Source organism: Podarcis cretensis, assembly GCF_951804945.1.
Source record: "Podarcis cretensis genome assembly, chromosome: 10".
NCBI classification, from domain to species: Eukaryota; Metazoa; Chordata; class Lepidosauria; order Squamata; family Lacertidae; genus Podarcis; species Podarcis cretensis.
Window position 1 is genome coordinate 46933548 of NC_137179.1, and position 16698 is coordinate 46950245.

Here is a 16698-nt window from a genome sequence, read left to right on the forward strand (position 1 = left end):
TGGTAGTTACCACATCCACCTTTTTGTGAAGCTGTTCCAGTGAGTCACTTATCTTACATAATACAACCACTAAGGCCTCTTCTGTCAACATTCTTAGCCGATTCAAGGTCCCCAGAATCTCACAGGTTTTTATCTTGCAGCTGGAAATTCCCCCAGCTCAACTCTTGTGACAGTTTCAAAAGCTCCCTCTAGAGGGAAACAGTTCCTCTAGAGGGAAATAGTTTCTATTTGTATTAGTCCTTTTAAGCTCAATTCAAACAATAAAGTTAGTTTCAATTTTCTGTTATTTTTACTCCTTTTTAAACGCAGACGGAGACCATGGAAATAATGTATTCCTCTTATTTAACTAACTATCAGTGAACGTTCTAATCACGGTCAGTCCTGTTGGCAGCCCGTTTCCAGGATCGGAGCGGTGGTATATTAACTGTGTTCGCTCTCTCCTGCAGGTATACTCAGTCCAAGACTTTCCCCCCTCTTCTCCTGCCACCAAGGGGGGTTTAGTATTTTTTACTGATGGAAATTTAGTCCTTTACAATAGGCTTTCCGAGACTTCAGCTTGCATCCTCATTGCTTCAATCTATTTACAAAAGGGGAAGGTGGACTTCCTGTTTTAGACCTCCCCGTTTCGGCACCAAATTAAGACGTTTAAAAATCCAATTCTCCGCTCTACTCACGGGTAGTTGCTTTAAGATCAAATTGTCCACAGGAAAAAGTCAGCGCTCTCCGGCAACAGCTATGTGGCTTTGCTCCGTGGAAGAAGCAGTCAATTTGAAGCACCGCGTCGCTCACCCCACGTCGCTCCGGATCCCCGAAACCGGGTTTCCCCGCGAGTAGGGGAGGCGCAAAAGGTGCCAGCCGAATCCCACGTTCACAGGCTTCCCCCGCCAGTGATTTCTAGTGGGTCTCCGCCTTCGCCGTGGCGGCCAGACCCGGACTCCTACGAAGCAAATTCCTCCCGATCAGAGGAATTCCGCCATTACCGGAGGCGCTAACCTGGAAGTCCTTTATGGTCCAGCTCTCACTTCCATACATTACTACTGGGAAAACCATGGCTTTAACTATACGGACCTTTGTTGGCAAGGTGATGTCTCTGCTTTTTAAGGTGCTGTCTAGGTTTGTCATTGCTTTTCTCCCATGGCTTAGTTGGGTGCAACCCAAGAATAAGGGCAGGTTTCTCTATAACAGAAAAATGCAGAAGAGACGGGTGTGAGTTGAGGTGCTTTCTCTCTACTTGCTGTAGTGTTTTTTTACAAACCTGCTCGAGTTATTAAGGTGACACAATCACATACACCCTGCCCCCAAATTAAAAATGCAACAAAACTTTTCCCTTTCCCCTCTAGTTAGCTAATGTGTATTATATGTCAAAGCCCTGAAGAGAGAACTCCAGCTCCCTGAGGAAAATAACATCTTATTGTTTGGGTCTTATCAAGTGCCAGCCTATGCAAAACCATAGGGGTTTTTTTTTGTGTAAATTAAGCCGAGCAAAGCAGAGTTGGCACAGCATCTGAAATTAAGGAAGGCTCATTCACGATAATCAGGGCTGAAGACAGGATTTGCTTGTTTTACAGTGCTCTGAGATGTATTCATTATGGAATCAGTTCTGCTCATGTATGCACAATTTTTGCAGCTACCACACAATTATGTTATTGTCAAAATGTCATCCTGTGTCCCCCATGCCCCTTAATCCTGACTTATTCTTTCCAAGGAAACTCTGTCGAAGTTAACAATTCTGTTGTCGGTGACCTGAATGTGATACCTGAATGTGTCATTCTCAGCATCTTTGGTTCTGAGGCTTCTTGTAGACCTAGATTCCTCTCCCCTTGCCTTTTGTGCTGATTTGTAGCCATGCCGCCACATTCTGTCCTAATTCCTTTTTTAAAAAAATTGATTACAAATTCCCCTTCCTCTGCTTCTCAGCCTCAATAGTTTGCCTTCCGTATGTTACAGCAGCAGCATATGGTGAAAGGAATGTTTCCATACAGGTGTTGCTAATTTGCCCAGGTGTAGATACTGTTTTCCCATGAGGGGAAGGTAGAGGCTACAACCTCCCCTTCAGTCAAGATCTAGACTCACCCAATGCCTAAAGGTAAAGGTAAAGGGACCCCTGACCATTAGGTCCAGTCGTGGCCTACTCTGGGGTTGCGGCGCTCATCTCGCTTTATTGGCCGAGGGAGCTGGCGTACAGCTTCCAGGTCATGTGGCCAGCATGACTAAGCCACTTCTGGCAAACCAGAGCAGCGCACAGAAATGCCGTTTACCTTCCCGCAACAGCGGTACCTATTTATCTACTTGCACTTTGGCGTGCTTTCAAACTGCTAGGTTGGCAGGAGCAAGGACCGAGCAATGGGAGCTCACCCCGTTGCAGGGATTTGAACTGCCGACCTTTTGATCAGCAAGTCCTAGGCTCCACCCTAGCATCCTTCACCCAATTCCTAACTACCTTACAAAGTTGTGATGACTGCTACGAGGTAGGTGAAAACCAGATGGCTGATGCCAAATGAAAAATTCCTACCTGGCCCCCAAATACGATGTCCAACTTGATCCACAAAGTGTTTGTTGTCTCAATACCTGAGATAGGTTTGCTGGACTCAATTGAATGTGCATCTGAGTAGACATCTGTGGGTTGTACTTCCCTTAAGGCACAAAATGTCACTATACTTCATTAAGCACATGTGAAAAGGGGAAGGAGGGGCAAATTAGTATTTCAAACTTTATATGTTATTAAGCATAAATGGGTTTTTCAGATTTAAGTGCTAAGGTTCAAAAGTCAGCCGCAGTCGTTTTATTATGCAAGAACTTAGCGAAACAAATCATTATCTAAATAAGCTCTCTGAGATGGTTATCATTTATGTCAAGAGTGCTGTACACTTAAGCACACTTAGCTCTTTGTTGGCATGTGACCTTAAGGTATAAGGTAATTTCTTCACCGCAAACTTTGGGGAAATGACTGATACCTGATTTGGTTCTGAGTGCTAAATAATTTTAAGTTCAACTTTAGCTTTAAAAAAAGGTTTTCTTTTATTTCATATAATTTATATGCCTTATTTATATGCCTCTTTATTATAGAAGAAACCTCAAAGTGTTCTTTTTATTTAAAAAAAATGTATTCAAAACTAAATATAACAAAGAGCCTTGTGGCAATATGAAGACTAACAAACGTTTGACAGCATGAGCTTTCATGAGCGATAGTCTACTTTGCCACTGGTAACTACCAAGGGTTAGTAAATCCGTTCTCAGCTACTGAACCAACAGTAATCCAAAAAAAAAGCAAACATCTCTGGTATTACAGCTTTTTCTGAAAATTAAAATTAAACACTAAAATCTTTTATACTGTTTAAAGTTCTAATATGCTAATCGTTTTCTTTCAACAGAGGAATTCAAGGGCTCAACACTAGTTGAATTAATGAAGAAAGAAGGCACAACTTTGGGGCTTACAGTGTCTGGTGGAATTGACAAGGATGGTAAACCAAGAGTGTCCAACCTTCGTCAAGGAGGAATTGCCGCTCGGTAAATACTTCTCAAACCAAAAAAGGAGAACATTGTGTGAAAGCCTTAAAAAAATCCCAATAACAAATAAGAAAGGTCTACTGATAACTTAAGGTTGGCATATCAGAACAGACACACAGAATGAAACAAATTTTTTTTGCACCATCTTCTCCCCTGCTTCCCTTGAGTGGCTTATGCTTGAAATATCAAAGATCGTTTCAAGCTAATTAATTTCCTTTGAATTTGATAATTAACTTCGAGACCTATTTCGAAGTTAAGAATGTGGTTTTAAAATATACACAGGACATTTAGGTTCCAGTCTCCTATACAACTTCCTGGGAGTAGGCACCATTTAATTCAATGTTGCTTACTTCTGAGCAGAAATGTGTAGCATTGTATTGTTAGTGACTTGTGCAGAAGACCTCCTGCTATCAGCTGGCTGAAACTGGATAGCAACTGTTTATAAAGTAAAACAAAGAGCTAAGTGGGTTGTATTTGAGCTAACTTGTCTAATTGGCAAGGTCTAAATCTGACCGAAACAAGTTAATAACATACTCCTGCACTATATTTCAAATCAAACTTGACTAAATAGGAGAGGAACCATAGCTACAGGGCCCATGCAGCCATTAAGCAGGCTGGGGGGATAACAGCTCAGGTGGCAGAAGCCCCCAAATCAGCACTCCCATCACCAGCTTCGGAGCATGTAAGATCTCTCCAGAAATCGTCATCAATTCCAGCATTGCTTCTCCACTGTTGGAGGAGAACATGGCGCAGACAGTGGCAACAGGGCAGGTTAGCACTTTCTGTTTCACCTCAAGTGGCAAAATGGGTTCTGCGGCCCCTGCATAGCTCTGTGGTAGAATACAGCCACTCTAGGTAAGGGCAACCTGTTTCAGTCCTTAGTATCTAGAGCAAAAAAAAAAAAAAAAAAGGTTTCATGGAGGAGGTGATGTGAAAAATGGCAGCCTAAGACCCTCGAGAGCTGCTGCCAATTTCTGTAGTCAACAGTGGGCTGTGTACAAATAGTTAGATCTGGTATGGGGCATTTTCCTATGCCCCTAGTTTTCTGGGGGCAGTGGCCTGCCTGTTCTTTGCCAGCAAATCTCCTTGCGCAGTGATGGCACTGCATAAATAAATTAAAAAATGCTGAATAGACTAGTATAATGCTATATTACCATTTGGATAATTAGTGTTCAGATAATTGTATTTTATTAAATTTGTATACTGCCCTATACCCATAGACCTCAGGGCCGGTATATTCTAAATAATATAATTTTTATTAAGAATAATGTGAAACAGTACAAAAAAGAAGGGATATTGGTCACCAGATTCAAAGCAAAATACAGTCGTATTTTAACTTGTAAACATTGCAGGTCTTACCCAGCACATTTCAAAGTAATGTTGCTCTCTTTTTTGTTGTTCATTCCCCACCTTTATTTTTAATTAGTTTACTAATTACAGCATAATACAGTAAAAAATAAAATAAAGCAGATGTTCAACTTGCCCATGTAACATCTTGTTGTATGCTTACAGAACAATGCTAATAAATTATATGGGTACTTATTCTCCCCGGTATTCGTTATTCTAAAATGTGATTAAAAATACCATCTTTCTATGAATGTATTAACTCATCCATTTCCTTTAATATGTTACATGGATAAGAAAACAGTATTCCAGTTTCTTTCAAACTAGCTCAGAATGAAGTTACTTAATTATTAAGACAAAGTAAAAAACAACAACACAGTTTCACTGAAGAAGATGGTTGCATGTGTGTTACAGGAGTGACCAACTGGATGTGGGAGACTACATCAAATCTGTGAATGGAATCAACCTGACAAAGTTCCGCCATGATGAGATCATCAGTTTGCTTAAAAACGTTGGCGAGCGAGTTGTATTAGAAGTGGAGTATGAGCTACCACCAGTCTGTAAGTAATGAGCTCTAAACTGTGATAATTATGTGTGCAAAATACTCTTACATGAGTGAGGGTAATGGGGATGTTCAACTGTTACTGGTTTTTCAAAACTGAAATAGTAAAAAAAAAAGGTAAATGACCTATGGATGGTTAAGTCCAATCAAAGGCGACTGGGGCTGCAGTGCTCATCTCGCTTTCAGGCCAAGGGAGCCGGCATTTGTCCACAGACAGTTTTCCAGGTCATGTGGCCAGCATGACTAAACTGTTTCTGGCGCAACAGAACACCATGACGGAAACCAGAGCACAGGGAAATGCCGTTTCCTTTCCCGCCGTAGCAGTATCTATTTATCTACTTGCACTGGCGTGCTTTAGAACTGCTAGGTTGGCAGGAGCTGAGACAGAGCAACGGGAGTTCACTCTGTTGCGGAGATTCAAACTGCTGATCTTCCAATCGGCAAGCCCAAGATGCTCAGTGGTTTAGACCACAGCCCCACCACATGCCATGGTTTGGAACACTTAACACCTTCAGGTGCTGAAATTGGGCTTTCTCCCCAGCTCCCACTCTTTCTCTTCACATGATCCAGTTTCAGGTGCCTCATTGTTTTGTACTAACATGACCATCAGTATATTTTTAGCTTCACTCGTCTCAGTCGCTAGCAAATTGCCCATCTGTCTGACTGAGTTAGGGTACGTGTGGATAAAAGAAGCTGTGGAAGAGTTGGTAACTTCAGGTTGTTTAACCCCATCACAACATTCTCCCCAAAGAGCAGCACTTTACTCTTCTATATATTAATGAATGTTGGCCATTTACGTACGTGGAAATAAGAAAAAGCACTCACACCAGAAGCTAATACTGCACCCTGTGATTTCATTGTGTGGGATGTGGGGTAGATTTATTCCCCCACCCTAAACAAATTTTCTGTTTATTTTGTCCCATTGCACTCAGGTCAACTGGGAAGCAAGGCAGACCTTATTTGAAATGCATTCTTATCCTTTGTCCATACAGCCCTTTGTTGGCTTCTGTTTCTTGTTCATATGTACAAAACAAACGCACCGTCATACATACAGAGAGGGAAATAAAATGACTTTATTTCTATAGTCATTTCAGTGCATCCCAGTCATAAAAATTAGAGGTGCAACCCAGCACACCATTTCTGAAATCAATGGTACGTTCGGTGCTTGTTGCTCAGCGGTGTTTAGGTCCTGGTCGTTGAATTAAATTTGATGTTTTTATTAACAATTCTGAACTTCAGTGCTCTGTTTATGATGTTCTTTGGTGTCAATAATTAAGCTTTGTGATCTGAATTAGGGGCTCTGATTAACTTTATCAACTGAGCATACGGTGAACTTCATAGGAATGTAACAACTCTGTTTACACTGTTAGGTTGCATGTGTGTGATTTTTGTCCACTGAATCGAAAAATGAGTCTGTCACGCTGCATTACAGTTACAACCATAACTGTTCATTTAAGTTTTCAGAATTTCTGACCTTGTACAAGTATATCTGGTAATGAAACTGAATGATCAGTGTCTAGCTAGTACTGTCAGTATCTGGTCAACAAAGGACACAGTTCCTTGTCATGCCATACTTCTTTTTACTATTCTCTTTCTCCTTTCCTCTCAGGTACACCCACACACACCAGTGTTGTCTATGAATAAGAGGGTATTAGAAATGAAGACACTTGTGTTCAATTGCTAGCTCAGCAATACTGACAGACATCTCAGTTGCAGCTTCTTGGCTATAGAACTGGAAATGTAGTACTCTGGGTTATAGGAATATTTTGAGGCTGACAAGATATAAATAGTATCCTGAAGGTTATATATATATTCTGCATTGCTGTTCATTACTCTAAAGCTCTCTGATATCTAGCAAGACAGATTTCAAAGATCAACCAACCAATCAATCAATCAATCAATCAATCAGAAAACACCTGAAGAGCTGAATACAGCCTTAGTTCTTCCAAGATTTACAATTCTATAAGCTTATACTTATAGGGCAGAGGAGTAAGATTATTAAAACCATTGTTTAAACACAGAAACCTGTCTCAAATTGTGTCAGTCAGCATGGCTCTGTCGAAACCTCTCAGAAGCTGGTTGTTCCTGTATTTTAGGGGGTTTTTTTTCTAAATCTAAATCTGAATGAATTTATTATATTAGAAGTACTTCATTAATGACTGTAAATGTTTGTATTATTGTACATAGTATAATTGGAAAAATTGTTTTAATTTTTCAGCTGTACAGGGTTCAGGTCTCGTTTTTAGAACTGTGGAAGTTACTTTACATAAAGAAGGGAACACTTTTGGGTTTGTAATAAGAGGTAAGTTCTTCCAAACACTTCATTTTTTCTTCTAGCTTGCTGTCCGTTATAAGCCTATTCTGTCTACCATTCCCCTTTCTCTCCACCTATTTGTCCCACAGCAGAGCTGGTAAAGATGTCCCTTGTCCTACACAGTTTTAAGAATCACAGTTCTTACTGTTAGTTGTGTTCTAATATCTAGATTAAGGCAGGTAAAGTGAGCATGTGCCAATATTTGACTCCTTGGACCTTGTTTTTTAAAAAGGTTTATTTACATTTTTATTCCACATTTCTGCCATGGCAGTCTGACAATCTGAATAAAAACACAACAAGCAATAAAATACTATGTAGCAACATATAAACAGAAGAAGTAAGCACCAGTCGGTACCATACCAAAAAATAATAAAACACCAAAAATTGAAAGTAACTTCATGTCTACTGTAATATGCTCTATATGTGGGACGACCCTTGAAGACAGTCCAGACACATCTGTTTACTCAGGACTTCTGCAGAATTTAATTGGATTGTGCAAGGCTGTATGGGTTATTATTAACTGCTGTGGCTTTATTTTTTCCCAAGTGCAGGTTTTTTAAGAGATCTTGGTTGTTTCATTGTAGATTTTAACATTTTAATTGTGTTTAATGCTTGTAAACCACTGTGGGATCCACATGGATGAAGAACAGTTTTGAAATTCCAGAAATAAATAAAATAAAATAAAATAAACAGAGAGAGATCACCTGTCTAAGTAATAAGAATACTGAAGAGAGATCAAGACACGCACCCCTTTAATTCTAAAAGCAGGATGCACCCAATGAAAAGACCCTCTCCCATATCCCTGCCTAAGATGTTGGCAGGAATATGAGAAGTATCTCTTTTTGTAGATCTCAGAATTCAGGCAGACTCATAAAGGAAAGGGCTGTCTGTATGGTAACTACTTCTGACCTACATATGTTGTGTATATTGGTTTCAGTATTTACTGTCCTGCTCCAATTTTTCAGCTTGAAATTAATATGAGAATTTAGCCATCACTAAGTACCATTCCTTTGCTTTCTGTGGGATTTGGGCACAGCTCACCTGAGCTAGATTGTGTTCAGCCAGCCCCCCTGGATCTTGAACTAACGATACACCATAGAGTTACTTCACTGGCCTTAAAGTTTGGCGGTTTATTGGGGACGGGAAGAGGGTTTTCTGTTAGTGTCTGCTGCAGATTTTTCAAGATGGTTGCTTTGGAAGTGACAAGGAGTAGCAAGAAGATAGCAATTTCGTTCTCTTTTCCTAGGTGGAGCACATGATGACAGAAATAAATCTCGTCCTGTTGTAATAACATGTGTTAGACCTGGAGGACCTGCTGACAGGTACAATTCGTCTTCTGCAGAACATGTAGACACACACATACATATACGAGAGAAAAGGATATACAAAAAGCTAAAGGATAAATTGTTTGGTGGGAGGTACCAGTTAAGACATATATCTGGGAAGCACAATAGACACATTCGTGTCTTATCCATTGTGCCTTATAAATTATACATTTTATTGTATTAGTAATAATAGGTATTGGACAAGACTACATGGAATGAATTTTAATTGAGAGACAGCTTGTTTTGCTAAGTAGGGTTTAATCATTTCTGAATGCTTCAAGAGGAATAGAACACCTTTGCAGTATGCAAATTTAGTTTATCTTGTAACTTTCCTATTGTTAAGCTTTAAGGTGTTTTTTCCTCACATTTCAAGATTTTTTCTTTCACTTTTGGAAGAAGGGTTCTGTATTAAAAAATTTTTAATGTCCAAACCCTAACTCCTTGCAGGTTTTGTTGGTACTTTACTTAATACATATTTAATAGTAGTAGTTGTCATTGTCATCACATAATTTATATCCTGCCTTTTCTCTAGGGAGGTCAAGACACCACATATCCCCATTCCCTTTTTTATTTTCACAAGAATCCTGGGAGTGATATTAGGCTGAGATTTAGACCAAACATCACCCAGTGGGCTTTGTAGCTGAGTGGGAATTTAGCTTAAGGGTCTTCTAGTGTGTGTAAACATTTTGGAAGGGGCAGAAATCTGAAATCTCTTAATAATGCCATTGATTTTTCTTGTGAGGAATGTTTGTTTGCAGTCAACCAAGATGATTCGGTGATTCTTTGTGATTGCTCTAGCTCACTTGCCATTCTGTTCAGTCATAAGCCACCTTTGTGCTTGCTAAGAGCATATCCTTCATAGATGTTGATGAGGAATCTCTCCCCTCCCCCTGTTTTTTATGCCTGCATGCACATCACATTTGGAATGGGGCAAATACTATGAAAGACAAGTAGTTTGGGAAATCTCTTTCTTGCATCTTCTTTCATAGCTGAAAGCATGTTGTGGTCCATACCAAGGCCAGAAAAAAACACTAGTCAATTTCCTTTCAACTCGCAAGGGAGGAAATCAAGAACTTGAAAAATTGGCTGTGAAGTTAATGAGCCTTCACTGTTTACAACTTCCCCCTGCTAAAACAGGGATGGGGCCCTTCAGATGTTGTTGGACTCCAACTTCCAACCCCTAGCCACCATGCCCAACAGTCATGACCTCTGCATGCTGGAGGACACCAGGTTCCTCACCATTGTTTAAAATTTTGAGTATGACATGTTGATATTATAGATTGCTATCTTTCATACCAGCCACAGATATTGGCTAAGGGCACTCTTATAGTGTGGCAATGAAACATTCAAAGGGCAAACTTATACTTCCCACTGCTCCCAATTCAACATGTTAGAAGGGATGACAAAGTGTTTCATAGCTTGCCTAACCTGGCGTCCTCTAGATACTTTGGAGAGGACTACAGCTTCCAGCATCTCTGACCACTAGCCATGTTGGCTGGGTCTGACATTGTGCTCCAAGATATATAGAAAGCACCAACCAGGTTGAGGACGGCTGGCTTATACAGTAGTTGTTGTTGTTGTTTAGTCGTTTAGTCGTGTCCGACTCTTCGTGACCCCATGGACCAGAGCACGCCAGGCACTTCTGTCTTCCACTGCCTCCTGCAGTTTGGTCAAACTCATGCTGGTAGCTTCGAGAACACTATCCAACCATCTCGTCCTTTGTCGTCCCCTTCTCCTTGTGCCCTCAATCTTTCCCAACGTCAGGGTCTTTTCCAAGGAGTCTTCTCTTCTCATGAGGTGGCCAAAGTATTGGAGCCTCAGCTTCATGATCTGTTCTTCCAGTGAGCACTCAGGGCTGATTTCCTTAAGAATAGAGAGGTTTGATCTTCTTGCAGTCCATGGGACTCTCAAGAGTCTCCTCCAGCACCATAATTCAAAAGCATCAATTCTTCGGCGATCAGCCTTCTTTATGGTCCAGCTCTCACTTCCATACATCACTACTGAGAAAACCATAGCTTTAACTATATAGACCTTTGTTGGCAAGGTGATGTCTCTGCTTTTTAAGATGCTGTCTAGGTTTGTCATTGCTTTTCTCCCAAGAAGCAGGCGTCTTTTAATGTCATGACTGTTGTCACCATCTGCAGTGATCATGGAGCCCAAGAAAGTAAAATCTCTCACAGTAGTAGGAAGTACTAAATGTTCCTGTAATCAAATTATTCTGGCCCTCTGCACATGGCAACAGGGAAATTGCTGTGGCCACCTAGATCTTGCTACAGGAGATGCCTCCAGATATTGGCTACAAAGCAATGTGGATGCCTTGGGCAGTTTACTTTGCGTCCTGAAGGTGACCTGAGACCGATTCACAATTCTGGAACCCATTTCCTGTTGGGAGGTGCCAAAAATGAAAACTCAGATATTCCAGGGTAGACTTTTATACTTAGCCTGGTATTTAATGGTCAGAGATGCACAGGCAAATGTGATATTTTACTAACCTATATACTGATAAATATTTTTTTGTGCTGTTGTGGAACCCTAACTGGAATAGGCACATGTTTATTTGAGGATGGGAGGGAATATTTGTTGTACTTCCTCACAATGTCCATGTTACTTAGCAATGTGCTGCTATTTCTCCATCACTGATTTTCGGATGAAAGCAATTTCCCTTTTGCTAGTGATCCCTGAACTGTATTGCTGTCATAATCGATATTAAGAGAAAAGGCAGCTGCACCAAATGTCAGAAGAGAGTGTTAGGGAACCACTTTGCATATGCCTACTGTCTCCAAATTGCATTTTATCAAATTAATAATGACTGTCCTTTTAATCTTCTTTCAGGGAGGGGACAATAAAGCCTGGTGACAGGTTGCTTAGCGTTGATGGAATTCGTCTGGTCGGGACATCACACAGCGAAGCCATGAGCATTCTCAAACAATGTGGGCAAGAAGCAACTCTGCTGATAGAATACGATGTCTCGGTTATGGGTATGTTAAAATGCTGAGCTTTCATTCTGGGAGCCATCTGTGACATTTTACTGTCCATCCTTTAGAGGCTACTTGAACAATGATTATGACCCGTTATGCCTCTAGCAGCACAGATATTCCCATCAGCAGCATCTCATTAATCTCTCTTGGTTCGTGGAGAGGTGAACAGTATTTTATTGTAATTTAGAGTTTCATGGTTTGCAGAGTGAGAGCTTATCATAGTTCCTATCAAGGCAGTAACTCTCAGTTATTCAAGTGAGGTTTACTTGTACAAAGGAGATTATGGTGCATTGGTATTTCTCTCAAAACAGGTTTTTTTAATTAAAAACATGCTTGTGTAGTGTGACACTAACTTTTATGTGTGTTTAGTGACAGACAAAGTCAAAACAACAGCAAAACTGGGGGGGCGGGGAGACCCTAAATCCTGGAATCAAGGCAGAGAAAAGTGTCATTTTTTTTCTCCTTAAGAAACCTACTTCAAAGTAGAAAATTATGGTTTGCAGATGCTCTTTAGAAGATTATGGAAGGCTAAATGTCTTTCCAAGTATACAAGATAAATAACATGGCAAACTATAGTTGCCTTCAGAAAGGATGGTACAAAAATTTCATCCTTCATTTAGTAGCCCATGGAAGTTACATAAAACAGCACAGACTTTATAGCTTTTTCATTTTTTATGGTAGGCCTTACACAAGGCCATGGAATGGAAGATTAACTGCATTTTCTTATCAATAAGGGATTTAAAAGTCTCCTCAGGAACAAGAAAAATACGAGGCAAGTCAATTGGCTTTGTGAGATAATACCCATGGGGCACTTTTCCTTGTGATATTCTTCACAGAATCTAATTATTCTGTTTGGGAGTATAGCTGTTACTAGATAAGGGTATAGGTAGAGAATGTGCCCTTGTATGGAAAATTATTACTTGAGACTCCTAACCTCCTAAAATGGTCATACTAGAAATTCTATGATCTATGGCTAGTCAGGTAGTTGCACTTGCTAGTATGAAGCCTAACAGCATAGGTTTTTTAATGGGTTGTGTCAAGGGCCAGATGAATTATATTTAAGGAAAAACTTTTCAGCACTAAAAACTCAAAAGAAACATCTGGATGCAACAAAACTTAAATATGCAGGTTTAGAATTAAAAATGGTCTTGTCTTCCCCATTCAAAGAATAGAGTTTTAAACTAGATCAGTAAATAAATTATGCCAAGGACTGTTTCAGGTGTTAGGTTTTTTAATTTGTTAGCTGCCTTTCCAAATACAATAGTTTCCCAAGGCAACAAACAGTGTCTGATGAAATCAGCTTAAAAGCATATGCAATATTACAATAAAATACCATACCATAGTAAGAAGGACTAATACGATAACAGCATCTGTTTCAGCAAATCTCCTAACAAAGATGAAGCCAATGACCAAGAACAAAGAGTACTTATTTTACTCCCCCAATCACAAGCAAACTTATAGCCTTTATAAGGGATTTGCCTGAATAAACACGTCTGGATAGATACTCACAGGGTTCAAAGAAACTTCAGCAACCTCTGCAAAAAAAGGAAATGTTTGCATAGTACACAGTCAGTTGTTCAGGTCCTGAGTTTCTTCCTCTCAACACAGAACCAAGATGAAAGCTTTCATTTCTCATAGGCCTATTTACAGGGAAAATTGATCCAACCTAAAATGTGATTAGACTTTAAGAGTTTGCCACCTCGTTGCATGTGTAGGCCAGCTGCACGCTAGACTGTGAACTGACAGGCAACCATACACTGCCCTTCATCTGCAGAGAAAGTTGGCAATTACATCCTAACAAACTAATGAGCTATATTCAAAGCAAAATGCTCTGTAATTCATGTTGACTAATCTAGCCATCCACTCTTCATTCTGTAAATGTACTACTTTTACCAGACTGGGAAGAGGTTACCTTCTGTTTTTTTATGGCTTTATGATTCAAAGTTTGGTTTTGAAACACAGACAAATGATGGTAGTTCTGTGAACACAGCTGTCTGTTTCCTGCTCGCGAGAAGAGTTTAGATCATTATGCATACACATCACTTATGCATTGAGCACTGTGCCCTTGATGAGGAACCTGCTCTCTGAAGTACAGCTCGGTGACAAATGTTCAGGCTGTGGGAATGCTGTATCTCCCAGAAATGCAACGGGTTGAAAAGATTGCACCAAAGATATGATAGTTTGCACTTCATTTACAGTGGTACCTTGGGTTAAGTACTTTATTCGTTCCAGAGGTCCGTTCTTAACCTGAAACTGTTCTTAACCTGAAGCACCACTTTAGCTAATGGGGCCTCCTGCCGCTGCCACACCGCCGGAGCACGATTTCTGTTCTCATCCTGAAGCAAAGATCTTAACCCGAGGTAGTATTTCTGGGTTAGCAGAGTCTGTTATCTGAAGCGTCTGTAACCTGAAGTGTATGTAACCCGAGATACCACTATATTTATGTTTTTTTAACACCCTTTAAAATATAAGAATTAAAAAATTTTTAAAAATGTCTAGTAGCACCTTAGAGACAAACTAAGTTTGTTCTTGGTATAAGCCAGGGGTAGGCAACCTAAGGCCCTTGGGCCACAAGTGGCCCACGGAGGTTGTCTAACCGGCACACGAGCCGCCCCCGAACCGAACCGCCCACTTGGCACGTCCCTGCGCGCTGCGCTGTGCTGAATCGGCACTGAAAATCGCATCTGCACATGTGCAGATGCCGGAAATCGCCTATGCGCAGACGCAGATGCCGGAAATCACACACGTGTGTTCACGCGCACATGCAATCCAACCCACAAAGGGATCTCTGCTGGAGTGAACTGGCCCAGGCGAGGTAAACCTGACCCCTGGTATAAGCTTTCGTGTGCATGCACACTTCAGATACACTGAAACAGAAGTCACCAGACCCTTATATATAGTGGGAGGGTGGGGTTTTTTTCAGGAGGGTAGTTGGAGATGGGTGAGTGACTCAATGGGTATTTTAAACCTGTTGCCGACTGTTAACGACTGCAAAAAAAACCCACCCCACTCTCCCACTATATATAAGGGTCTGGTTACTTCTGTTTCAGTGTATCTGGAGAAGTGTGCATGCACACAAAAGCTCATACCAAGAACAAACTTAGTTGGTCTCTAAGGTGCTACTGGACAATTTTTTTTATTTTTTTATATATTTTGACTGCATCAGACCAAAAAGGCTACCTACCTGAATCTAGAACCCTTTAAAATAACTATACATCTCCTTTCATCAAAATTGATTACAAGGTGGTTTACCAATACATTTTTTTTAAAAAAAAACACACAAATAAAAGATGAGTGGCACTTAAGACTATGTAAAAGGTACTTTTTAAAAGCTAATAAATGAAAAGATTTTACCAGGTGCCTAAAAGAAAGCAAGGTTGGTGTCTACTGAGTCTCCCCAGAAGGCCTGCTTCTGACAGCATCTCAAGTCAAACCTTGGCAGCTGGTTTGCTCCTCCCTGGTCCCTTTTTCTGCTGTGACATGCTGAGATAGGCCAAGGTTTGGCTTAGTGTGTCATCCAAAATGGAGCTTGTGGTTCAGCTCTGTCCTCATATGACCTATAAACAAGGTTTGTTCTCCCCTGTAACTGAGGAGTGAAGTGGATGCATACTAATGTAGTCTTGTTAAGCCAAGGGCGTCAGCAGGAGAATGAGGAAGCTGATTTAGGAAAAGGTACTCCTTCAACCTTTGTCACTGTCTCCATCACCCAGACAAAGGCAAGACCCAATATAAATTTTGGCACAAACTGCTGTACTGCATGGTTTTGTAAGTTAAAATGATAAAAACAGATTCCTCTTATTCAGGGGTCAGCAACCTAAGGCCCATGGGCTGGAAGCGGCCTGCCGAGGTCATTTGACCGGTCCATGAGCCCCCCCTGAACCGAGCTGCTTGCTCACATGCTGCGCTAAACCAGCGCATCGTGGGGACTCACTTCTGCAGTGCCAAAAATCACGGGCACATGTGCTCGTGCGCATGCGTGATCCACCCCATGGAGGGATCTCCATGGGACCAGTCTGGCCCAGGCAAAATAAACCTTGCTGACCCCTGTTCTTATTGCTCTTTGTGCCTGGCTATGTTCAAGTTGTAGTCCATATGTCACTTTCTTTCTGAAGTCATATTGAAGCAAGTTGTTAGAATGGTGGTCAACCCAGCTAAATTATTAAGCTCCCTAATATGCCACTGAATATATTGTTTTCAGTGGGCATTCTTATTTGGTCTAATTAGTTACCTGCAAAGAGAAGGTTATGGGGAAGGGAGTAGTTTTAACTCACCTAAAGGTATTCAAACATCGAGTTGTGTCTTATCTTTTTAAAACTTCAAGTCCTCCCCAAAAGAGACGTAAAAATAGTTTAGTTTGCATACTACAAACTTGCAAATGGCTCTAACAGGCCCAATTAACATTTTTCTCTAGCACTTTTGAAACATAGGCCTCATTAAAATCAGTTGCATAAGCATTGTTCCCTGTAGGAAATGGACTATAAAGGTGAAATGAAATTTAATTATTGCCAAATAAGTACAAGTAAAGTTTCATTATCTGAATTAACAAGGGGGGGGCAGCAGTTCATATTGTTAAACCCACTTACATTACAATAATATATTTAAGCACTCCCCATGTCCTTAAACAGTGAGAAGTTTGAGGGGCAATGCTGGAGCAGAACATTGTTTCCT

General features: G+C 40.6%; 1 protein-coding gene across 20 annotated transcripts in view; it reads left to right on the forward strand.

Moving 5' to 3' along the window:
* GRIP1 (glutamate receptor interacting protein 1) overlaps window positions 1-16698 on the forward strand; it is a 356892-nt gene that overhangs the window by 288321 nt on the left and 51873 nt on the right. For all 20 annotated transcript variants that reach the window (XM_079994094.1, XM_079994090.1, XM_079994100.1 and 17 more), the window contains 5 exons: window positions 3372-3507; window positions 5266-5411; window positions 7632-7715; window positions 8974-9049; window positions 11885-12030. In XM_079994094.1, the coding sequence (XP_079850220.1) occupies window positions 3372-3507; window positions 5266-5411; window positions 7632-7715; window positions 8974-9049; window positions 11885-12030 (588 nt within the window). The remainder of the gene's footprint in view (window positions 1-3371; window positions 3508-5265; window positions 5412-7631; window positions 7716-8973; window positions 9050-11884; window positions 12031-16698) is intronic.